The 25137-nt window shown below is 48.3% G+C and overlaps 1 protein-coding gene across 3 annotated transcripts; it reads right to left on the minus strand.

Moving 5' to 3' along the window:
- Positions 1-460: 460 nt before the first annotated feature.
- On the minus strand, positions 461-24884 carry kif1c (kinesin family member 1C). Of its 3 annotated transcripts, none has more exons than XM_041238231.1 (25): positions 24382-24884; positions 18521-18710; positions 12559-12635; positions 11713-11892; positions 11511-11576; positions 10871-11049; positions 10570-10681; positions 10024-10101; positions 9846-9911; positions 9236-9314; positions 8750-8828; positions 8055-8206; positions 7481-7775; positions 6717-6792; positions 6488-6567; positions 6294-6388; positions 5117-5200; positions 4340-4523; positions 3793-3865; positions 3459-3557; positions 2730-3269; positions 2292-2418; positions 1840-2051; positions 1113-1673; positions 461-944 (listed from the first exon to the last, which is right to left on the minus strand). In XM_041238231.1, the coding sequence occupies exons 2-25, from the start codon at positions 18621-18623 to the stop codon at positions 711-713; spliced, it is 3831 nt and encodes a 1276-aa protein (XP_041094165.1). In that variant the 5' UTR covers positions 18624-18710; positions 24382-24884; the 3' UTR covers positions 461-710. The 3 variants fall into 3 exon arrangements, with proteins under 3 accessions (XP_041094165.1, XP_041094166.1, XP_041094167.1); XM_041238232.1 differs by having other exon boundaries at positions 461-917; positions 1086-1673; XM_041238233.1 differs by having other exon boundaries at positions 461-911; positions 1080-1673.
- Positions 24885-25137: the final 253 nt, after the last annotated feature.

Consider the following 25137-nt stretch of genomic DNA (forward strand, 5'->3'; position numbering starts at 1 on the left):
CCGGCACTCTCCTGTACAAACCCAGCCCGATACCGCCCTCCTGCAGCCACAGAGTTGGCAGTTTGCCTGCCCCACACTGAAGTCTGTTCACCTGCCTCCCTGTGGCGTCCGGAGCAGAGAGGAGATCATGAAACTGAAGGAGGGCCAGCGTGGCAGCCAAACAGCTGCACTGAGCTACCTACGAACAAAATGGTACATAGATAGATAACAGAGAGAGAGACAGACAGAGACAGAAAAAGACACAGAGAGGCACAGACATTCAGAGAGAGAGAGAGAGAGAGAGAGAGAGAGAGAGACATGACACAGGAGAGATAGAAAACACTCTTGTGTCCGTGTACTATCTGTCATGTCTGAAACAGGCATTGAGACGGTACACTTTGTCCGTGCAGAAACAGGCAGACAGAGACAGACCGTTTCAAAGACAGACACTCTCTGTGTGAGTCGGCTGACACACAGACACACACAGAGACACAGGCACACAGAGAGAGAGTGAGCGAGAGAGGCAAACAGACACAGATACGCCACACACACACAGTTTCTCCAATCCAAATTTTTCAGCCCTTCTCTACTTATCATCTTCTCCATATCTAAAGTTCTCTTGCCTCCCCTCCCCTAAAACCACCAACAAAACCTTAAAAAAAAAAGAAACTACAGTGTGACATCAAAATAGAAAAAAAAAAAAAAATATGATAATAGAAATCGTCTGCTGCTCAGACGGGCGTCTCTCTGCTCTCAAGATCCGGAGCAGAGAACTGCCTCCTCATCCTGGGGGGGGTCGTGTAGCCTCCGTGAAGCTGGGGGGGGCCGGCGCCGCCGCCGCGGGCCTGGTTGCTGTGGTGAGGGTGACCGGGAGGGGGGTGGGGGGGGTAGAAGCCCTGGAACTCCGCGTCCGTGGCACGGTGCCCCCCTCCCTGATGGTTGGGTCTGTGTTGATACTGCTGGAACTGGCTGGCTTGTTTGGGGATGGTTGGGTCTGTGTTGATACTGCTGGAACTGGCTGGCTTGTTTGGGGTGGAGCGGGTAGTGGAACGGGGGTAGAAGCCCTGGAACTCCGCGTCCGTGGCACGGTGCCCCCCTCCCTGATGGTTGGGTCTGTGTTGATACTGCTGGAACTGGCTGGCTTGTTTGGGGTGGAGCGGGTAGTGGAACGGCGGGATGGGAAACGGCAGCGGGAGCGAGAGCGGCTGCTGGTAAGGGTGGTGGTGGTGGTAGTTGGGCTTGCGGGGTTGAAAGTGCTCCTTGGGGTGCCCCTGCCCCTGCCGGTAAAGCTTGGGCCGGCCCTGGGAGCCGTTATCGAAGGAGTTTCTCCGGAAGTGGTTCTGCTGCTGTCGATGGTGATTGTTTGGGTGTTCCTGGTTCTGCTGCTGTCTGTTTGACTGGCCTCTGTAACCCCCAGAATTGGGCCAGAACCTCTGGGGGCTCGGGGTCCTCATTCGGGGGTTCTGCGTCATGGGGGGGGCCATGATTATCAGTGGCTGCGCCGGCAACCCCCCCGCGAAACCTCTGGGCTTCTTTTGCTCGGCTTCTTCCGGTTCGTCTGTGTTCCGGGGCGACGCTCCTTCTCCGTTCCCTTCCGACGGAGGGGGCTCCCCCCCCAGCATGAAGGCAGAGTTGGGGTCCCAGGAGTAGCGATGCAGGGGGTTGCTCTTGAACGGGAAGCGCAGTTTGCAGTCCTGCACGAGGGGGGCAGAGGGAGAGAGCTGGGTTTAAACTTGAACAACAGAAGGTCTTTCTCAATGTCTTTGCGCATAACCGCCACACACTCTGTCACTCTGACTGCATGACATTTTGTAACATACTGTACTACACGATGTTAAATTCTGGATGGGCGCCGTTTACCTGGGGTGGTATGAACCTGCCCGTCCCGCAGGGGGTGCTGCTGCGCAGGCGCTTGCTGATCTGCTGCAGCTGCAGGTTCTGAATGCGGTTCTGCTCCTGCTTCAGCCACCGCAGCCGCCCCCTCCGGAACGCAGGATCCTCCTCCATGAGCCGGGTCACGCGCTCCTGTTTGGAGAGGTCTTCCAGCGAGCCACTGCCACGCGTACTGGTGCCTGGGAGGGGGGGGAGAGAAGGAGAGTGAGAGTCTGTCATTAAATGATCGTTCGACCTTGTTATGCATCATACAACTAGCTTGCACGCTCTGCAATGTGTATCCCATCATGACCTGCCTGTATCGTGACATTAGTGTCTCTCACCAGGAGTTCATTTAGATTTCTTTGGCTTCAACACGCTGGGTTCTGGGTCCAAGCGTTAATGTTATAAAAAGTAAAAGGGAGAGCACAGCGCAGTACCTTCTCCGTCCTCCGAACTGCCACCTCCTCCCCCTGCCTTCCCAGAGAGGGGCGAGGAAGAGCCTCCCTCATCGTCACCATCATCATCATCATCATCCAGGAAATACTCCCCCAGCCCTGTCTCATCCTGGAGAGAGAGGAGAGAGGAAAGAGAGAAAGGGGAGAGAGACGGGGGAGAGAGAGATTGAGATTGAATTACACGCCACTTTGTGGTTTTCCACACACTAAAAAAAAAAAACCTGACAAATCTTTTGGCCGCAGCTGTATTATTAAGCACAATTTGGGGGTGCCCATCCTTCCAGTCTGTCACCATCAGTGCAATAAAGCGTTATTAGCCCTGCCATCACCATGGGAGAGTGTGGAGTAAAGAGAGGGGTGTAGGGGGGTTGTAGGGGGCTGTAAGGGGTAGTCTCCTCCCCAGGTGCAGGCTGCCCTCACCTGCGCGCTGATGGACGGTATGACCCTCTCCTCCATCTTGATCATGCGATCCCTCAGAGCCTTGATCTCCTCGTCCTTCATGTTGTTCTGCAGCTTCACCTCCTGCAGTATATCGCTCAGCTTGTCAATGTGGGCCTTCAGTCCGCTCACGTCTGCCTTGCCCTCCCCTTCCTCCCCCCCGGCTCCTCCTCCTCCTCCTCCTCCCGCTACCCGCTCCTCCCCAATCCCCACAGTGTCCCACACGTCCTGGGCCACCTCCCTCCACGTCTCCTTCTCCAGGGGGTCCCTCTTGGCGTACATGCGGCTGAGCTCCTTCATCTTAACGATGGCCAGGGCTTCGATCTCCTGGCGCGAGTGGCGGAAGTCGTTGAGGGCCACCTCGTAGCAGATCTCCTTGACCGCCTGCATCTTCAGGTCGGCCAGAGTCACCCACTTGGGGTCCTTGGTGATCCGGCGTCGCTGAGGGATCTGGTACACCCGGCGCGGTTCCCGCTTCTTACCACTGCTCGGGAGCCCGCAGCGCTTCACGATGCTCTGGACCTGGAGGGGGGGGGAGTTAATTGTGTCTCTTTAAACGAACGGCAAAACTAGGAATGGATCAAACTTGCTGTGCAACGGGAGTCTGACTCCCAGCCCTGCTACTACTGATATGCAGATACCAATGCAGAATTTATCAAGCAAAGGATTGTGACACCCCAGCGCCGAGCCCCAGTCCGATTCGTGTCTCACCTTGTTAGCTGGGAGCTTCTCTCGCAGAGTTGAGATCAGACGCCAGCTCTCCTCACACGAGCGCTTGTCAGAGTCATCCCCGCTGTCTGAATCTGCGTACTGGAGAAGGGGGCGCACAAGGAAGTTCAGTTACTTGTTCAGGGTCACACACACACAAGGAGTCAGCAGCTGAGCCAGGATTTGAACCTCATGGTATCAAGACCCCGTTCTCTAACCACTGGATCCCCCAAGCCTCCTTCACATCTAACCTCAGCAATACTCTTTTAGTTTATTTTAGCGTTGGCGCACATTACCAGCTGCCCCAAGTCTCTGTGGCACTCTGTAACTCTCTCACCAGTCTCTGCTGCTCCAGCAGTAAGTCTGCCTCCTCCTTCTCTCTGCGGTACTGGCTCTCGAAGTCCTGCAGTCTGGGGTGAGGGGGAAACAAAGAGGCGCACAGAGTGACACAGGGACACTTGAAGCTGCAACACACCCCCCTGCAGGCTTGCAGCCCGCTACAGACACACCCACCCTGCGCTCAGTCACTCGCTCAACAACATGCTTCAGCCTTTTAAATATATTTAATACAAAAACAGCATTAAAAAACACACACACACCCCCAACAGTTGCCCAATTTCCACCCTAGCCCTTCCCCTTCCATTCTTTAGTCCTTCCCACCTCTTATCAATCTCTATTGTGATGTCATTTTACCTCCCCTTCCACTCCCAGCCTCTTTCCCTTTGCTCCAGTCCTGCCCCTCCCATTGTGACATAATTGCCCAGCCCCGCCCCAGTCCCTTACCCCCTCCCAGTGTGATGTCAATCCTGTTTCTCCCACTTCCCCAGTGCCTTTTAACCCCACCCCATCTCTACTGTGACATCACTGCCCCTCTCCCCTCCCACCTCTTCTCCATCTCCAGTTTGATGTCGATGCCCTGCTCCTCCAGCAGCTCCTTCTGAGCGAAGTTCCAGTCTGCCTTCTGCTCCCCCTGCTGCTCCAGGCTGGCGTTGCGCTCTCGCTCCAGCCTCGCCTGCTCCGGGTGGTTGAACCGGAACACGTGGCTCTTTCCCATCACGATGCGGTTTCCTGAGGGGCACGGCAAACTCAGAGAACTCTCCCGAGGAGAAAACCGCACCTCGCGACACAAGCTAACAGGGGGTCCAGCGGTTAGAGAAAGGGGCTTGATACCAGGAGGTTCAAATCCTGGCTCAGCCACTGATTCCCTGTGTGTGGGACCCTGAGCAAGTCACTGAACCTCCTTGTGCTCCGTCCTTCGGATGAGACGCCAAACAAACAAGGTCCTATTGGAAGTGACTCTGCAGCAGTTGTTGATGATGCAGAGTTCACTCCCCTAGTCTCTGTAAGTCGCTTTGGATAAAAGCATCTGCTAAATGACTAACAATAAGCTTCAATGGGGACTTGACTGATGACTAATAGAGGCTTCTATTCACAAATCTTGAAGTTATTTTAAAGTGAATTTTAATTTCATGAATAAAATCAAGTTTGATATTCCTGAGTGAGTCTCATTCAACTTTAAGTAAAATCAGTTCATTCTATATAGAGGGTGAGGCAAAACCTTTGACCAGAACTGTACACACACACAGACACACATACACACACACACACACACGTTGCCTGTGGCCATGAAACCCTTTTGGTTGACCCCAGCTCTCACACACCTTGCTTCAGTACCACCGGCTCAGAGATCTGCTTCCCGTTCAGGTAAGTCTCCGCTCCTTCAAACGGCTCGAGAGTGACCTCCACTGGAAGAGAAGCGTAATTGTAATCAGAGACCAAAATCGTTCCCGTCCGTACGAACACAGACACTGGAGCGATTTAAAAAAAAAAAAAAAAAAAAAAGGTTATTTGAACCCAACGTGGGCTCCAGCTCAAGGAACTTCTTCTCCTGTGTAAAACAACGGAGATTAAAATCTTAAGAGCCTGAATAAATCAGCATAAAAGGAGATCTGAAACTCAGCAGTGGATGTAGGAAGCAATTGACAGCAGCACCATACCTGAGGTATTTCCTGGCAAGCTTCAGAAAAGAGAGAGAGAGCATAAATAACAGGAATGATGTTTTATTTAGTAAAGAGTTGTGAACTGTCTGCTGTGGTGCTGCTGTGTTTTTTTTTATTTAGTTGTCTCCAATTTTTTACCCCAGCTTTCTCCCCAATTTAGCGTGCCCAATTATTATCTGTATCCCGCCAATCTATCATTTTACACACTGTGGATCCACAGCGAGATACCAGACCTGTAGTGCCGGAGGACAACACAGATCCGGAGGCTCCACTGCAGCACCACAGGCGCCCTATCAGCCACAGGGGGGGCGCTGATGCGCGGTGAGCCGTGGATTCCCCTGCCGACCTGAGCCCTCCCTACCTGGGCGGCACTCGGCCAATTGTGCACCACCGCCCCCTAGGAGCCCCCAGGCACTTTTGCAGTGACACAGCCTGGACTGGAACCTGCAATCTCCAGGCTATAGGGCGCATCCTGCATTCACCACGCAGTGCGCGCCTTTACTGGATGCGCCACTCGGGAGCCCCACGTTGCTGTGTTTTAAGGCCAGGTCCTGATAGTGGGGTGGCCTTCACATTGAAGGTGTGTTGATATTGAAGTCAGTGGAATTGGGCCAGTGAAAATGCAGCTAGAATTGTGTGGTGCCCTCCCCTGGCGCTCTCTCCCTTTATCAATCAATCAATCTATTTTATATAGCGCCTTTCATAGTGGAACACCATCACAAAGCGCTTTACAAGATGCTGTAAATACAAGAAAATCCATAATATTTTAAATACAGAGAAATGCATATTACATGAGCTCCTCTCTTTCACTCTCCTTTCCTCTCTTCCCCTCTCCTACCTTCCCCGTTGTCCTTGGTGCTGCTTGTGAAGACGCAGTGCTGTTCCTTTATAAACTGGCCACTCAGTCGAATGTCCACGTCTTCTTGACCAACCCTGGACAGAGACAGAGACAGAGGCTGGACTCAGAAAGGTGTGTTTCAGAGGAGACTGTGTGGAGACAGCATGACTGTGTGAACACTGTGGTTTCCTTACCGTGTCACTCCCTCCTTAATGTAATAGAGAAGGCACTCTGACATCAAGGGGTCTTCATTGAGGTTCACCAAGTGAGGGGTCTGGGAGAGGAGAGAGAGAGAGAGAGAGAGAATAGAGAGAGAGAGAGAGACTTCTCATAATTCGTACAACAAAACCCAACCAGGGTTAGAAAATTGAAGCAGTTGGAAGCCGAGCCAGCGTGTGGAATGAGAGCTGGGTTTAGACTCACCCCTTTAGGGGAGAACACCCCCACAGTGCCCCCGTCCTCTCGAATCGACACCCCAATCTCCTCCAGCAGCGACTCCCTGACAAGACAAGATATGTGCGGTGTGAGACGCAGGGACCCCGGCTCCACCTGCAGTGTGAGACGCAGGGACCCCGGCTCCACCTGCAGCCGGACCACTACATGTGATCAGTCCCTGGGGCCCTTACAAAAGTGAACCATGGTTTCATCCCCATGCATTTACCATACTTTACCATGGTTTGCCATTTACTTTACTGTGCCGTACCTCTCTGTGCTTTACAGTGCTTTACCAGACCTCTCCGTGCTTTACAATGCTTCCCTATGCTTTACCAGACCTCTCCGTGCTTTACAATGCTTCCCTATGCTTTACCAGACCTCTCCGTGCTTTACAATGCTTCCCTATGCTTTACCAGACCTCTCTGTGCTTTACAATGCTTCCCTATGCATTGTATTCCGAATTGGCCAGTGATACTTTGCTATCAAGGTCAGGCAAGGGTGCAAAAACCAGTGGCCTCATTATGGGCTACATTTCTGTTTAAATTGACTTTGTATTTAACCTAGGGGTGTCCCAGCAACCAATCCCGGTCCTGGAGGGCCATTCCACTCCAGGTTTAACAAGTCAAATGAGATACTAAACTCTGTCTGGATGGAGGTTTGTTAAATTGATTCACAACAGGGGTTGTGGAATGTGCCTCTGGATTGTGGAACCAGGAGTGGAATGTGGGTCTGGATTCTCGGACCCCCCTCACCTATTCATTCGGATCTCCTCCGTTTTCCTCAGCTTCTCCTCCCAGGTCTCGTTGAGCTCGGCGATGATCTTCTCCGTCTCCTTCAGCCTCTCCACAGCCTCCTCAGTGCTGATCGGAGGCGCCTCCAGCCGGGGGTGGCTGTCAGGAGGCCCCCCCTCGGCGTGGGGGTCCAAGGCGAGGTCCGCCTCGCCGCCTGGGGAGGGGTCCAGCGAGGGGGGGCCCAGAGCGCTGCGGCCCCCTGCAGGGAGATTCGGTGCGGCGGTGCTGTTGTTGTTACTGAGTTCGGGGGCGACGCCTGTGGGGGGGGGGGTTTGATTAAGCTGCATTTCATTATGACAGTAGAGTTGTTATAGAATGAGTCTGCTCTATCTGTGCAGTGTGTTAGGCAGAGATGGAGCGAGTGCTGTAGCTGTGCAGTGTGTTAGGCAGGGATGGAATTGTCTGTAGCACTGTATTGTGTGTCAGTGTCTTTTGCTCTGTGGTGTGTGTGTCGAAAGTCTCTCTCTCGCTCTGTGATGTGTGTGTGTATGTGTGTGTGTGTGTGTGTGTGTGTGGGGGTCGGTCTCTCTCTCACCCGTCGCTGTCACCAGGCTGCTGGGCAGCCCCTGTGAGAAGAGCAGCTCTCTCAGTCGGTTCACCTCCTCCTTCAGCTCCCGGATGAGTCTGGCGTTCGGGTCCTCGTTGATCACCGCGTTGCAGCGGATCTGCTTGGCACGGTCTGCGTACCTGAAACACAGCACAGTCAACACAACACAATCCATGATACCTGCAGCACAGTCTTGTGCTCACCTCAGAGTGCTCAGTGTTTCTCACACAGTCCTGTGCTCACCTCAGAGTGCTCAGTGTTTCTCACACAGTCCTGTGCTCACCTCAGAGTGCTCAGTGTTTCTCACACAGTCCTGTGCTCACCTCAGAGTGCTCAGTGTTTCTCACACAGTCCTGTGCTCACCTCAGAGTGCTCAGTGTTTCTCACACAGTCCTGTGCTCACCTCAGAGTGCTCAGTGTTTCTCACACAGTCCTGTGCTCACCTCAGAGTGCTCAGTGTTTCTCACACAGTCCTGTGCTCACCTCAGAGTGCTCAGTGTTTATCACACAGTCCTGTGCTCACCTCAGAGTGCTCAGTGTTTCTCACACAGTCCTGTGCTCACCTCAGAGTGCTCAGTGTTTCTCACACAGTCCTGTGCTCACCTCAGAGTGCTCAGTGTTTCTCACACAGTCCTGTGCTCACCTCAGAGTGCTCAGTGTTTCTCACACAGTCCTGTGCTCACCTCAGAGTGCTCAGTGTTTCTTCGTAGTTGATGTCGGCGGGACTCAGAGCCGCGATCATCGCAGTGCGCGAGTTTCCACCTGACAGAAAAACCAATCAAACAAACATGTTATTTTCACTCCTTTATTTATAATAATGTGATTAAAAATCGATAGGAACTGATTTCACACAGGCGATTTATAATACAGCTTTTACAATGTCTTTCACAGCTTTAAAAAAAAAACACCAATAGAAATGTTAAGAACAATAAGAATAATAAAAATAACATATTATATAATCGATACCACTACTAATATTAATGATACTAATATCAACAATAACAAGCAATACAAACAATATATTGTGTAACAGTGACTACTACAAATAATTATGATGATATCAGCAATACTAATAATAATAATAATATCATCAATGGCAATACAAATATGACATGGCAAAATCACTATTATTATTATCAAAGTGAGCTGTGCTCTCTGCTCCTGCATACCCAGGTTTTCCTTGAGCAACCACGTCAGCACTGAGTCTCTGTAGGGAATAAAGTCTGATTTCCTCTTCTTGCTGCTTTGCTGTGGACATGAAGCTCAGTTTAGTTTCAAAGAAGCTGCTTCCATTCAGACAGGCATCTGAAATCCGGGGCCAAAATCTGAAGGCCACTCAAACATTTACTTCAACTAGAATTATTCTTACACAGAGCCGCAGTTTATTTGTGTACTGAACTTCTAGCCACACGGGTAAGAGGATCTCGTTTCTAGAGCATTTCCACAAAGTGTCTTTCTCCCAGTGTCAGAATGTTTCACTTTACGTGTGTGAGTGTATCTGTGTGTGTCTGTGTGTGTGTGTGTGTGTGCGTGCGTGCGTCTGTGTGTCCCTGTATATGTGTGTGTGTACATGTTTGTGTCTCTCAGGTGGCAGAACAAGGATGTCTGAGCTGCCTATAGAAAATGTAGCCCTGACCAAAAGTTTAGCATCATCAGTTTTTTAGGAGCAAGTCATAATTATTATTATATATTTTATTTAACATTTTTTTAATGTCAAAGAAACTATCTCGCAAAAACCTAGTGGATATATATATATACACTTTTTACAATGACTCTTACCATCTCAGCCAGTGCAGATATGACCTTCCCCAGGGTGGTTAGAGACTTGTTGATGTTGGCTCCTTCCTGTAGGGGGCAGCACAACACAGGAGAAAGAGGCAGGTTTAGAGAGAGAAGAAAAAAAAATAAAAAATACTGTCCCAGCAAGTAACGCATCACATGTCATAGGGTGTGTCACCTTTAACCTCACGCCCTTTGCCCCGGACGAGTCAGCCCGTTCACTTCCTGCCAGGTCAACCAGACTCACTTTGCTGACCTAAAAAAATAAATAATAATAAATTAATTAAATAAAATTGCTGATTCCAAGCTTGTAGGGAATTTAAAATCAGAAATGCTAAGGCCTGCTGTTCATTTTTTCAGCCACTAGAGGGAAACAGAGCTCCAATTGCTGGCAGATCTAAATCTAGTACAGCTAAGGAAAAGGGCTATATTTAAGTCAGCCGTACAGCAATGCAGACCTCAGCTCCCAAGCCTTGCATTAACACCTACAAGTCTATTGAGTCTATTTGCGTGATAAGGTAAACTTATTAGAAATAATAATATATTGTCAATCAATAATATAATCATAATAATCATATCAATAAATATATTTAAAAATGTTCAGAAATAATCTTGTAAGAGTAACATAATCCTCCTCCTCCTCACAACACCTCGAACCGCGGTGTGTCAGCATGAAATGTTCCCACGCGATTCCCCAGTGAAGCCGGAGCGCGGATCCCGTTACCTTCTCCGTGTCCAGGCTGGTCATCTCGTCGTGGCGTTTCTGCGTGAACACGATGGTGAACACGGCGTGCGAGCGGCTGCTTGTCTCGTTCATGTTGGTGGCGGCGACCGTCCTGCCGAGCGAGACGCGAGAGAGTGACGGGAGTGGAACAGGCAGGGTTCACACACAACGATGAGCACAGTCTTAAAATCATGTTGCGTTTTTTTCCCCCCCCTAGCTACTAGTTTGTTTGCTTTTCTCTTTCTCTCTGAATTGAATATCTGTGGACCCCCCCGCCAGCTGACCACGCCCCCTGGCTGACCTGGCTTTGTTCCCAGAGTCCATGAGGTCAGCAATGTCCCTGAAGGACGTGACGGCCAGCTTGGACAGGTCCTCCACGTAGGGGCCCATGATGGGGTGCTCTCGGACTCTGAGGTTACCCCGACTCTTGGGGTTCAGGAGGTCCCGCACACGCTCGCAGTATATCTCCATGTAGGACACCTGGGGGGGAGAGACGGAGGGTCACTGGAACTCGCTCTTAGAAATTCCTTAGTGTTATTGAAACTAGAAGAGACTGAGTCAAGCAGAGCAGCTTTTGGGCTCTAGTGCCTTCATTAGTGTTAATGCAGGGGATTAAACTATTTTCCTTTTACAAATCAATGCAAATTGCACTTTGTAGTAAATACCTTGCTGAGTGCATGTTGTATATCAGCAATGCAACTGAGCTACAATGTAAGAACATTCAGGGATGTTAATAAGACTCCTGTTGCACAGCAGTGCCACCTGTTCCAGGTTTTAACACAAGCTTGATTAACCCCAGTGTGTCTAGGTAACAAGCTCAGGTGTGTCTTACTAAACTCCTAGTAAAACCAGGAATGGATCAAACTGCTGTGCAAGGGGAGTCTTGTCTCCATCCCTGCCTTATATTCCTTTATGATTATTTTAAACAAGCACGCTCTCACCTCCACAGAGAAAGCCAGGTCTGTACTCTTATTCTCCACAATCCTCTTGAACAGATCCTCACAGAGCTGGAAAGACAGAGAGACACACAGACACAGCATACAAATACGTTACCAGTGTGCCACAGCGCCCCTGCTGTTCCCTGTGTGCCACAGCACCCCTGCTGTTCCCTGTGTGCTACAGTGCCCCTGCTGGCCCCAGTACCTGCGGGATGATGCCCTGTTGCTCGGGCTCCTGTCTGCCCATCATGGTGTAGGACTTGCCCGCGCCAGTCTGCCCGTAGGCGAAGATGCACACGTTGTAGCCCTCGAAGGCATGCAGCAGCATTTCCTCCCCAATGTCCTTGTACACCCGCTGCTGTGACGCGAAGTCAGGGTCTGCCGCCTGGACAGAGACACACACACAGACAGAGGCACAGACACAGAGACACCAACATACACAGACAGACAGACAGGCAGGCAGACAAACGCACAAAGGCATAGACAGAGACACAGACCACACACACAGACAGAGGCACAGCCACAGAGACACAGACAGACAGACCACACACACAGACAGAGGCACAGACAGACAGGCAGACACACACAGAGAGAGGCACAGCCACAGAGACAGAGAGACACAGAAAGACAGAGACAAAGACACAGGCAGACACACACACAGACAGACACAGACAGACAGAGGCACAGAGACAGAGAGACACAGAAAGACAGAGACAAAGACACAGACACAGACAGACAGGCAGACACACACACAGACACAGACAGACAGAGGCAGAGAGATCAATAATTTCAATGTTAAGTTTTGTTTTAATTCCACAGCAGTTGTCTGTGTGTCTACATATCTACAGCGCATATTTCAACAAGTCACGCATCGCCATGGTTGTGAGAGGCTCATTTTAACAGAATGCTGCCAATTGCAATTCTGAGCAGTGAAGTGCTGGAACTGATGAAAAGGGAACGAGAACTGGGAACAGATTTTGAAAAGGAACTGCAATTAAAAGGGCAGGACCCCAAGCCCGTGCAGCTCGCTGAGTAAAGACAGCAGGCTCACCGTGGTGTGGGACCAGTAAGAGTAATCAAAGGCAAAGCTCTTGGGGTCCTCTTTGGGTTGTTTGGGGTTGGTGATGCCTGGGGTAAAAAAGACAGAGATACAATTTAAAATATATATCAATTAAAATGATGTGCAAGAAAATTATCAAAGGGAATGCTGAGTATTCCTAGATCAGGGCTAATCCGGGTCTGTGAATTTCTTAACACCCCCTCCCCTCCCCTCCTCTTCTCCTCTCCTCAATGCCCAGGTCTATATTTAGTCTGGCTTCATTATTATCTGCAGCAGCAGCACAGCCTGAGATAACACAGGGTCTCCAGATTGTTCTGCAATGATAATAAACATGCACACACAGTCCTGGGGCGAGTCCACACACACACACACACACACACACACATACACACACACACAGTCCTGGGGTGAGCACACACACACACACACAGTCCTGGGGTGAGCACACACACACAGTCCTGGGGTGAGTCCACACACACACACACACAGTCCTGGGGAGTCCACCTGGTGTATATACACACACACACACACACACGCACACAGAGTCCTGGGGTTAGTACACACGCACACACAGTGTCCTGGGGTTAGTACACACACACACACACACACAGACCTGGGGTTAGTACACACACACACACACACACACACACACACACACACACACAGAGACACAACACACACACACACACACACACACACACAGAGACCTGGGGTTAGTACACACACACACACACAGAGACCTGGGGTTAGTACACACACACACACACACAGAGACCTGGGGTTAGTACACACACACACACACACACACACACACACACACAGTCCTGGGGTGAGTACACACACACACACACAGAGTCCTGGGGTTAGTACACACACACACACACACAGTCCTGGGGGGAGTACACAACACACAGAGACCTGGGGTTAGTACACACACACACACACACACACACACACACACACACAGTCCTGGGGTGAGTACACACACACACACACAGAGTCCTGGGGTGAGTACACACACACACACAGAGTCCTGGGGTGAGTACACACATACAGTCCTGGGGTTAGTACACACACACACACACACACACACACACACACACAGTCCTGGGGTTAGTACACACACACACACACACACACACAGAGTCCTGGGGTGAGTACACACACACACACACAGTCCTGGGGTGAGCACACACACACACACACACACAGTCCTGTGGGGTTAGTACACACACACACACACACACACACACACACACACACACACACACACACACACACACACACACACACACACACACACACACACACACACACACAGTCCTGGGGGGAGTACACACACACAGTCCTGGGGGGAGTACACACACACACACACACACACAGAGTCCTGGGGTTAGTACACACACACACACAGAGACCTGGGGTTAGTACACACACACACACACAGAGACCTGGGGTTAGTACACACACACACACAAAGACCTGGGGTTAGTACACACACACACACAGTCCTGGGGTTAGTACACACACACACACACAGTCCTGGGGGGAGTACACACACACACACAGTCCTGGGGGGAGTACACACACACACACACACACAGTCCTGGGGGGAGTACACACACACACACACACACAGAGTCCTGGGGTTAGTACACTCGCACACACAGAGTCCTGGGGTTAGTACACACACACACAGAGACCTGGGGTTAGTACACACACACACACAAGCACACACAGTCCTGGGGTGAGCACACACACACACACACACACAGTCCTGGGGGGAGTACACACACACACACACAGAGACCTGGGGTTAGTACACACACACACACACACAGTCCTGGGGGGAGTACACACACACACACACACACACAGTCCTGGGGGGAGTACACAGACACACACACAGTCCTGGGGGGAGTACACACACACAGTCCTGGGGGGAGTACACACACACACAGAGACCTGGGGTTACACACACACACACACACACACACACACAGTCCTGGGGGGAGCACACACACACACACACAGTCCTGGACACACACACACACACACACACACACACACACAGTCCTGGGGGGAGTACACACACACAGTCCTGGGGGGAGTACACACACAAAGCACATCAAAATGGAACTTTTCAGTCAGTCAAAGGACCTCTACAAGACGGGAACCTTGCCTGGCCAAAACGTGAATATTTCTACTGAAAGTCGCTTCGCCTTTAAGGGGGCCTGCCACGGCGGGAGGGGGGGTGTATTTGCAGAACATGTGTTTTTTCTTATCCCCCCCCGCCCCAATGAGTGCACCGTTTAGCTGCCTGTCAGCCCCCACCCCCATTCCTTTCACTCATCTCTATCACAGCGGGGAACCCTGGGGTGGAGAGGGGTAGTTTTCAGTTAGCAGAGCTTTGATCAGGGCTGCTCATGGTTAAGATTACAAGGCTGGGGAGCACAATCAAGTCCCAGCAAGTGCAGGGAGAGACAGAGAGACACCTGTGAGATCACAGAGGCAGACCGGAAACTTATTCACTGGAATAAGTTTCCTCTTGCCTCAAACCGGGGATGGAAATAAGAGTCCCGTTGCACAGCAGTTTGATCCATTCCTGGTTTTACTAGGAGTTTAGTAAGACACCCCTGAGCTTGTTACCTGCACACTGTGGTGATTAATCAAGCTGGTAGTAAAAACTGGAGCGAGTGAAACGGCTGGGTATATATATATATTAAAAAAATCGTAACTTTTATATAGCGCCTTTCATAGTGGACCTCCATCACAAAGCGCTTTAGAGAGGCAGGCTGTGAACTGCGCATGCAGAATCACCTCCAATAGGACGTTGATTTAGCATCTCATCCACAGAGCACAAGGATGTGAAGCGACTCTCTCAGGGTCACACACAGAGAGTCAGTCAGTGGCAGAGGTGGGATTTGAACCCGCGACCTTCTGGTGACAAGCCCTGGACTTTAACCACCAGAGCCTCCTCTCTGTGCCAGCGTTACCAGCAGCCCATGGGTATTAAATAAACAGGCAAACAAATCGAAGCATTCTGCAAATAGCTGGGCTGGGTGCTGTGGGCTTGGTCCGCTCAGCTGTGGAATTCCAGTCACTCTCCCGACAGCTGCGGGAGTGTGACCCGACATACCAAAATATCAAAGTGACCATCTAGCACAAACTCAGAACGGGGGCGGGGGGGGGGGTTAACCATCACATGGTAGAGTGTATTAACTCTACTTCTTGAACACAGTTTTGATGGAATAAGTCCCTGGAAACGAATAAGAGAATTTAGAAAATGTATAGAATTATAGAATGATGTCTCTGCTTTCTTTATTAGGTGGTAGAGTACCAGTTTTATTTCACTCTTGTTTTCCCCAATGCAAAATGATATTCGAACTTTCATTTCAATTGCGGTGAACTGTACAGCTGTGGCCAAAAGTTTCGCATCCCCTAGAATTTTAGAATTGACACGTCATTGAAAAACTGTACGATCATAACTGTGATCTTTTATTGAACATCACGATGCAACTCAAAGAAACTACCAAATGATCTCGCAAAGAAAGTCCGGAAGCCATAATACAGTACAGTAGGATTTCATGTTAGATTTCGAAATGTCATATTTTTCAATGTCAGTTTATTAAGTATATGGGGAAAACTACAAAGCGGTGTGCAATTCAGTATGTTAACGTAACGTTATTCAGCAGGTTTCATTCGACTTTATGATGCAAAACTAATTCATTTTTATACTAGTTCACTAGTTACAGGACGCTGTGTGGTCCAGTGGTTAAAGAAACAGGCTTGTAACCAGCAGGACCCTGGTTCAAATCCCAGCTCAGCCACTGACTCACTGTGTGTGACCCTGAGCGAGTCACTGAACCTCCTTGTGCTGCGTCTTTGGGGTGAGACGTTGTTGTAAGTGACTCTGCAGCTGATGCATAGCTCACACACCCTGGTCTCGTATCTTGTAAAGCACTTTGCGATGGTGGTCCACTATGAAAGGCGCTATATAAAAATAAAGATTATTATTATTATTTTTTGGAGGTTGTAGGGGCAGGTCTAGGAGACGGAAGCAAACTAACTGCTTTTTTGTGATATTGTTGGCATTAAAACTCTCAAAATTCAACAAAACTAGTTAATTCTACAGGGTGGCGATGCAAAACTTGTTCGGGTGTGAAATGTCTTTAACAAAGAGGCACGAATCCAGAGTGATGAGTGGTGCAGACAGTCGCTGGGGTGTGGCCGTCCGATTCAATGCACTGGACAATTATTAGATTAATAACCAGAACTACTAGGGTGTAATGCTAGACTAACGTCACATGGGCAAAAGTTTTGCATCGCTCTTAGAAACACATTGTGCTTCCTTTGTTTTTTAACGGGACAGGGACAGTATGTATCCACAGGAACGATAAAAACACTGAATTCAAGAACCCCTTGGTGATCTGCAAGGAGCTGTGCTGTGCCTTTGCTGATTTGCTACTCAAATCTGGGAGTTGGTGACCCAACGTGGTTTGCATATAGAGAGAGAGAGAGAGCATTTTAAATTGCCTGGCTTGCAAAAGATGTAACTGGTTTATGCAGGGATAGTAATAAGACTCCTGTTGCACAGCAGTTTCACCCATTCCAGGTTTTACTACCAGCTTGATCAGCCACAGTGCGTATAGCTGACAAACTCAGGTGCGTCTCATTAATACAAACTCATTAAAACCAGGAACAAATAAAACCGCCATGCAACGGGAGTCTTGTTTGTGCGCACCAGGGCACTTTGCTGTTCTGTGTAATCTACAGCACTTTGTACAGGCTTTGCTATAGCTGGAAGCTGGAGCTGAAGAGGCTCGGGTCAGCTGGAACTGTCTGCAAGGAATGCAAACAAACGGAGAAGGGCGTTCTTTCTTGTTCAAAAATTTTACAGGAGGCTGAAACGAACTAGAAGGCAAAGCAAGGAGGGAAAATGACAGAAACGAGGCACCTTAAATTCAGACTGAGCAACACAGAAACACAAGCAGACAAGACAAATGCCAATGGAGGCCAACGAAATCGAAAATAAACTAACCCCCCCCCCCCCCCCCCCCCTTGAAAACAAGCTTTCATTATTTTCCGAGCAAATAAAACAGCAGTGTGCAGTTTAAACACGCTTGACAAGTGGAGTGGTTTTTGAAAGGTGTTACAGCATGACGAATCTTTGCTGGTCCTCCTTCTCCGCCTCCCTGTCTCTGGTGCCTAAGTAAGGGGCTGGCTTGTTTACATGGAGACAGGATTTCTGTTCCCTCGCACGCGCTCCCTCTCAGACTATTAATAGAGGAGTCACGGCCAGTCCTGGGCAATTCTGCAGCACAGCTGTGCCGTTTGGCACTCTCTCACCATTGCCCAACTCACTCTGAACCCCCTGCACACACTAATCCTGAGGGCTGGAGCAAGACAGCGGGGGCCAGACATTCTGCATCGCCTAGAATTTTTAGGATTGAGACATCACCCAATGGAATGAACTCATTTTGCCTCAGAGTCGAAAGAAACCTGCTGAATAATCTTACTGAACTACACACCTTTTTGTAGTTTTCCATACACTTAACAGAAAAAAAAACAACTGATATTTAAGACTGTGACATTCAAACATGAAACACTACTGTACTATTATGGCTTCCTTCCGGTAGATTTGTCTAGATTCTAGAGGATGCAAAATTTTTAGCCACAGCTGTAGAACTCGTTAACCGTGCGCACACACACACACACACACACACACGTTTGCTTAGTGTTGATAAGGGCTTTGCAGTGACCCCCCCAAAGTTCAGATCTACTACGCAAACACTGGAACCAGGTGATCAAAACAGTAATGGGACTACTTCTGCGTTTGTTGAAAGACTTCTTTTAAATCAGCTTGACGTTTCACCCATATCTAGAAAATTCGCAACAGTGCTCCATTTTGAAATGGCCCCTGGACCGGCCAGTAGGAAGCGAGTTTACTCACAGGTGGAGCTGCCCTGCATCTGGATGACACACTTGGCATCACGGTTGGTCTCCCGAGAGTTGAAAGGTCGCACCCTCACCGCGACCTTCACTGAAGCAGCCATCTTGGATTCCGGTCAATTTCAACGGAAGGGGGGCCCGGAGGAAGTGGGGGGGGGGGTTAAAAAGGTCCCAATTAAAAAAAAAAAAAACTGTAAAAGAAATTAAGAAAAAAAAAGTTAGCAACATGCTAAAGAATCTTTCAAGAAACTGAGTCAAGCAGAGCAGCGTTTGGGCTCTAGAGCCTTCATCAGTGTTACTGAAACTAAACTGAGTCAAGCAGAGCAGCGTTTGGGCTCTAGAGCCTTCAGTGTTACTGAAACTAAACTGAGTCAAGCAGAGCAGCGTTTGGCCTCTAGTGCCTTCACTAATGTTATACATGCATCCTCCAGCACCATGCCCTCTTTCTTTCTTGTAAAAACATGCTGAATTAGTCACCTCTTCTCTTAACAAAACCCGAGACTCAAACAATGACCGGATTGTGTGCAAACATTTAAACCAAAAAAACAATAAATAAGAGAAAATATTGAAGAAATTCCTGTCTCCTAGGTGACAGAGCGACGGTAACACCAGTGTCCTTTCACAAGGTAGCGGAAACGAAGTGCTCTCTGTGGCCAGGTTGCAAGTAAAACCAGTCCTAAAGGCTTTTGTTTTGAGCAAATACAATAAAAAAGAGAAAGGAACAAAAATCTCTTCACATGTGAAATATAAAACCACACGCAGCCAATCAAAAAACACTGGATTTCAGAACATTCCAGAAGACCGTCGTCCGGCCTGTCACCTTGTGCATTCTGCGTTACAGGATGCCAATTTTAAAAGGCACTGATAATGCCATTTACTATGACTCTCTTTAGTGAAAGCAGACCTGCGGCGAGATCATTTGATTGCTTTTGCTGCCCCACCACCCCCCACCTGACTCGGATCCAGTGTCACTTACTCTCAATTTAAGAGGCTGCTGTCTGATCGTTTGAAGCAGCCTTGTGATTGCACGTGATGTGATGTGAATACAGTAACTCATGGCTTGTGAAGCGGTGAGCTGGCTGCATGCTTGTGTGTAACTGGAACTTGCTCCTGACCCTCTCTCCAGGGACACCTTTGTAAACCAGCTGTTCACAGCTCGTACGGAGTTAAATTGTTAGGGTGATAGCGTATTTGCATTGCATTGCAGCTAGATCCAGTCCTGGTTTTACTACGAGTTTAAAATCAGACACACCTGAGCTTCTTAGCTCTACACTGGCTAACCAAGCTCATAGTAAAATCTGGCATGGATGAGCATGCTATGCAATAGGAGTCTTATTTCCAGCCCTGTTAAGACACAGCTGAGCTTCCTACCTATGAAGTGGGGCTTATCAAGCTTGTGGTAAGACCTGGAATGGATGAATCTTATAGATTACAGGTGTCCCTCTGGAGTCTGCAGGTAATAATTCTAAACACTGTCAATATTAGTCTCCACTGTCAATATTAACTCACTCCTCAGACCCCCAGGGGTTGAGCAGGTGTTTTCTACCTGAACTTCCAGCACAAGTTCTTGGCCGTGACTCAAGCATGACTGCACCCTACTGTCTGTTACCCAACTGCCCCGGGCAACAGAAATGAGAAAACCAGCCTTAATTACACCTGTCGCTCCTGGAAACCACAGAGCTGCAAAGCAAATTACACACTGCTGCAGATCAGCCTTGTTCAGGCAGGCAGGCAGGAAGGCTACAGTATGCCCTGATCTCACTGTACCTGCTGCAAAGCACAGTCTGTTTGTTTTGTTCATCTGATTTATTATTGCAGGGTTTGACACAACGACAAAACAATGTCAGGATTTTATCGTCTTAAAAGTTTCAGCACAATTTGAGTGAACGGTTGTGATTCTTCTAGATTTATGTATGTAATACACTGTGTGTGTGTGTGTGTGTGTGTCTATACATATACATATACACACAGGCACAGCTATAGCTAATTGCCTTGCACCACCCTGTAGAATTAACTAGTTTTGCCTCATAAAGTCAAATGAAACCTGCTGAGTCATGTTGCGTTAGCACACCGCTTTGTAGTTTTCCACACACATGTAACAAAAAACTGACTTGAAAAATGTGACATTTCAAAATCTAACATGAAATACTACTGTACTCAATATCTAAATTATGTTTATATATATTTATATATGTGTGTGTTTTTTATGTTTTATTGTATCTAAATGCTTCGTTAAGCACCTTGAGCTGGCTTGCCATGAAAAGCTTTCTATAAATACATTTTTATTTGATTTCCTGGTAAGGTCAATTTAAAAACAGGTTTAAAAGGACTGGTTCATTGTTTTGCTAGAGTACAATGGTCAGGTTTTCATGCAGAACTAGCTGAACCTGTTCCTTATACAGGGCTGTGTGCAACATGCAGGTAACATCCCCAGCTGTGCGGTGCTCATGAAAGGACCTGTATAACATACAGGAGATGATAGAACACCTCTGTCTTTTCTTTCCTTCCTTCCTTCCTTCCCCATTGCCCTCTCCCTCTCTCTCCCAAATCCCTGCCCAAACCCCTTGGCTTGTGATGAGAGAACCTCTTTCTCTTCATTTCTGTCTCCCCCTTCTCTCTTTATCGTTCTCTCTCTTAAATCTCAGTCCTTTTTTTCCCCTCTCTCTCCCACCTCCCTTGTACATCTGTCTCCGATTCAAGTTTGGTTCAGACTTCAGGCTGACATAATTTGCGGTCACTAAACTGTATTGATATCTCGCTGTCTCTCTCTTCCTCTTCTCTACTGCAGCCCGCTCTCCTTGGCTTGTGATCAGAGCTAAAAGGAATGTGCAGAATTTCTTCCAGTCATCGCCTGGGCCCCTCCTTGGCTGAGTGGAGAGACTGTAAAATTGCGTCGCTTTTAGACTGCCGTCGCTTTTAGACTGCAGTTTGTGTTACATTCAAACACAAGCACCTTCCTCTGTTCACATCCCTGGATTCTCAACTTGGGGAGGGTGCGGGGGTTAAGAGAACGTCCGTACCAAGTTTCAGACCGTCAACAGATGCTTGCATTATACTGTGCGAGTGAAAATGTATGTGTGCCAGTATGTGTGTGTGTTTGACCGTGGGTTTGTGTACAAGTGTGTGCGAGTCTGTGGATCTGCGTGCAACTGTATGCCTGTCTGTTTGTGTGTCTCTGTCCATGGGTCTGTTTACAAGTGTATCTCAGTTTGTGTGTCTCTGTGGTTCTGTGTACACGTGTGTGTGCGTCTGTTTGTAAGCCAGTCAGTGGATGTCTTTTCACAGAGTATCCATTTACACAAAGAGAATTTAAAGAATTCACTTCAAGACAGTCCGACTAAGAGCCATCCCCAAAAAAACCCTATGAAACTCCCTCAAGCTACATATATAGATAGAGATTGTATCAGTCTGCATGCACTTTCACACAGCACTGCTTCCACTAGGCAAAACCAAATGGCAGATAAGCAACTATCATCGAACCCAATCCTGGCCGACAGAACTCAATTCCGCACACTATTGAAATGATCGAGAGTCCAGTTAAAACAGGGGTTCCCAGCCCCGGTCCTGGGGACCCCCTGTGTCTGCTGGTTTTCATTCCAACCGAGCTCTCAATTACTGAACTAGACCCTTCATTAAACTGATAATTTGCTTAATTAGACAGTTTGACTTGTTTTCAGCTCTTAAACAGCTGCATATTTCAAGTTAGTGGTAACATTTGAACTGCAACTGTTTAAGAGCTGAAAATAAGTCAAAAGGTCTAATTAAGCAAATTATCAGTTCAGTGAAGGGTCTAGTTCAGTAACTGAGAGCTCGGTTAGAATGAAAACCAGCAGACGCTGCAGGGGGTCCCCAGGACCAGGGTTGAGAAGCCCTGTGTTAAAGTAACAAGACTTCATTGAGGGGGGAAATCTTAAATCTTTCCGGACTCTTGTGACCTGCGAATGACCTTCGCCAAAGGTCAGTAGGTCAGGAACGTGTCTCACCCAAGCCTAACTACGAGAGAGAACGGCTTCTTATCTCTGTGATAGGAAGGGAGAGGAAACAAAGTCTTGATACAGGCTTCAAAACATGTTAAACTAAGAAAGAAAACGAAGCAGACAAGTTTCTGTGTTTTAAAATCCTGAAAAGACGACGAGAAAAACTTCTAGCTGGAATCTTCGCCGCTCAATTTATTACGTTTCTTTTAGCATTTTGTTTTAAATTCAGCGTTTTAATAAAATGAGGGAATAGAAATTGTACGTCTCTATTCCAGGGGTTCCCAATCCCGGTCCTGGGGACCCCCTGTGGCTGCTGGTTTTCATTCCAACTGAGCTCTCAATTACTGAACTAGACCCTGAAATGAACTTATAATGGGCTTCATTAGACCTTTTTTAATTGTTCTCGGCTTCTACAAAAGCTGTCGATTTCAAGTTGCTTAGAAAATTGTACAGTTAACTTGAAAACTGTTTGAAAATGTAAAAAAAGTCTAATTAAGCTAATGAATAGGTCTCGGTTGCAATGAAAACCGCAGGCGCAGGGGGTCCCCAGGACCGGGGTTGGGAAGCCCCTCTCTATTCGGTGCATGAAAACAGATTGTTTGCATTCCCCGAGTTCAGTCTCGCAGCTCTACATGAACGTTCGCCACTACAACCCAAGCGTGTTATCGATCTGGGGCTGTTTGGGCAAGAACGTGGAGAAAGCCTGGTATGCTGCGACTGTCAAAAGCCATCATAAGAACACACGGTCCGTCACTGTTTTTAAATTACTATTTAAAAAAAAAAAAAAAAAAATCCTACTGCATAGCAGTGTGATCCAGCCCAGGTTTTACCACCAGCTTGATCAGCCCCAGTGTGTCTAGGCAACAAGCTCAGGTGTGTCTGATTATTAAACTCGCAGTAAAACCAGGAACGGATCAAACCGCTGTGCAATCGGAGTCTTGTTCCCATCCCTGAGATTTTTATTATTAGCGCCTGGAATGGAGTAGAGGTGGGTTGTAGGGAGTGGTAGCGAGCGAATCAGCCCGCTGTCTGCCCCATCTAGACCGAAATGTTCTCGTTCTTATCTATATCTTTTAATTCCCCTTTACTTTACTCCGGTCCTCAGACTTGCTCTCCAGAGCCTGCGTTTTTAAACCCCACACTCTTGACACACGCAAAAATCCCCTGGCGTGCCGCTCAGAGTCCTGAAACCAAGTTCCAAGCCGCAAAAGGGCTTCGTGTTCCCTTCGGCTAATGGCAGAAGTTTTAAAAACCACAGGATTTTTGAAGTTTGCTGTCCACTTAATTACCGGCAGAGCTGTCATGCAAATCAAACGCTACCGTGTGTAATACACACACACAATCTCCCTCCCAGCACGCATATCTAATCTTCACCCGTGCCTTTCACACCCTTCACTGTGGATCCGGTAACGCGGTCAGCATCCTTTATTTCTGTTGTTGTTTTAAATAATAACTCGTAACAAAAATCACGCGAATGATTCGGTCGTGTTACTGATTGAAGGCAGGATAATTAACCGCATGATCATCATCATCTCCAGCCCAAACAGCCACGCAGACAATAATAAAGCACTGGGCCAGCCTGCACTGCTTGGGGTGAATATGGTTGTCTGTGCGGGAAATTGAATAGACTAACGTCACTAAGTCAGTACGGTACACGGCAACCCACACAAAACACACATAAAACCGCCCCCACTCTGCAATAAAATACAATTGTGTGTTACAATAAGCTCCTAGATAGATAGAGAGAGAGAGAGAGACACAAAGAGACACACAGACACAAAGAAAGAGACAGACAGAGAAAGAGAGACAGATAGGGACAGAGAGGCAGGGAAAGATAGTTTGTAGTATAGAACTTTAACAAAACAAACAATAAAAATAAACTTACCAATTAAAACAAATAAAAAGCCGCCTTGTTTTGTTGTTGTTGTTGTTATTCCACTGCCATAGTTTCAGATCGGGCTAGAAAAACTTCAGAAGGGCGGCCGCACCCCCCCTTTCCCTTCCCTTCCCTTCCCTTCCCTTCCCTTCCCTTCCCTTCCCTGTCGAGGGGCGCCCTGGGATTTTTTCCCAGTATCTGTAACCATCCCAGACAGACACACAGACGGACAGACGGACACCCCCAGCCTGCGTGTGGATCGGCAATGTAAAAGAGGAGAGAATAGCGAGGCGGGGGGGCTGTCCCCAAAAAAAAAAAAAAAAAAAACACACACACACACAATCCGAAAAGTACCGACCAGCGATACAACCCCCCCCCCCGAAAAAAAACAACCCGCTAACAAACGCTACTTGACTTTATATATATCCTCGTATATCTATTCGGAAAGGGTTTTAAAAAAAAAAAAAATTCATCTATATATAAATATATATCTTTAAAAATGACCAATTAAAAGCTAAACACCCCCCCCCCCCCCCCCAAAAAAAAAAAAAAAAAAAAAAAAAAAAAAAAAAAAAAACTTAGGGCGAAGTTTGTCTTTGTGCGGCCGGTCGCTCGCGCTCGCTCTCGCTCTCCCTCCCTGCCTGCGCGAGCCGGTTTCCATCTCCCGCGTGACGTCAACCCGGACCAGGCACCGGACGAGAGTTCGGGAGTTTTTTTTTTTTTTTTTTTTTTTTTTTTTTTTGGAAAAGTTTATTTTCCGTCTTA

The sequence above is a fragment of the Polyodon spathula genome, chromosome 48 (assembly GCF_017654505.1).
Source record: "Polyodon spathula isolate WHYD16114869_AA chromosome 48, ASM1765450v1, whole genome shotgun sequence".
In the NCBI taxonomy this organism is placed as follows: Eukaryota; Metazoa; Chordata; class Actinopteri; order Acipenseriformes; family Polyodontidae; genus Polyodon; species Polyodon spathula.

Bases quoted from the DNA above. Each gene is read 5' to 3' on its own strand.
- kif1c (XM_041238231.1), bottom strand. From the start codon at position 18,623: ATGGCTGCTTCAGTGAAGGTCGCGGTGAGGGTGCGACCTTTCAACTCT. The intron at 10,102-10,569 runs GTAACGGGATCC...TTATTTTTTTAG, and splicing joins CCAGCCTGGACACGGAGAAG to GTCAGCAAAGTGAGTCTGGT. The intron at 4,524-5,116 runs GTGTGTGAGAGC...CGTGCCCCTCAG, and splicing joins GCCGGTGGTACTGAAGCAAG to GAAACCGCATCGTGATGGGA.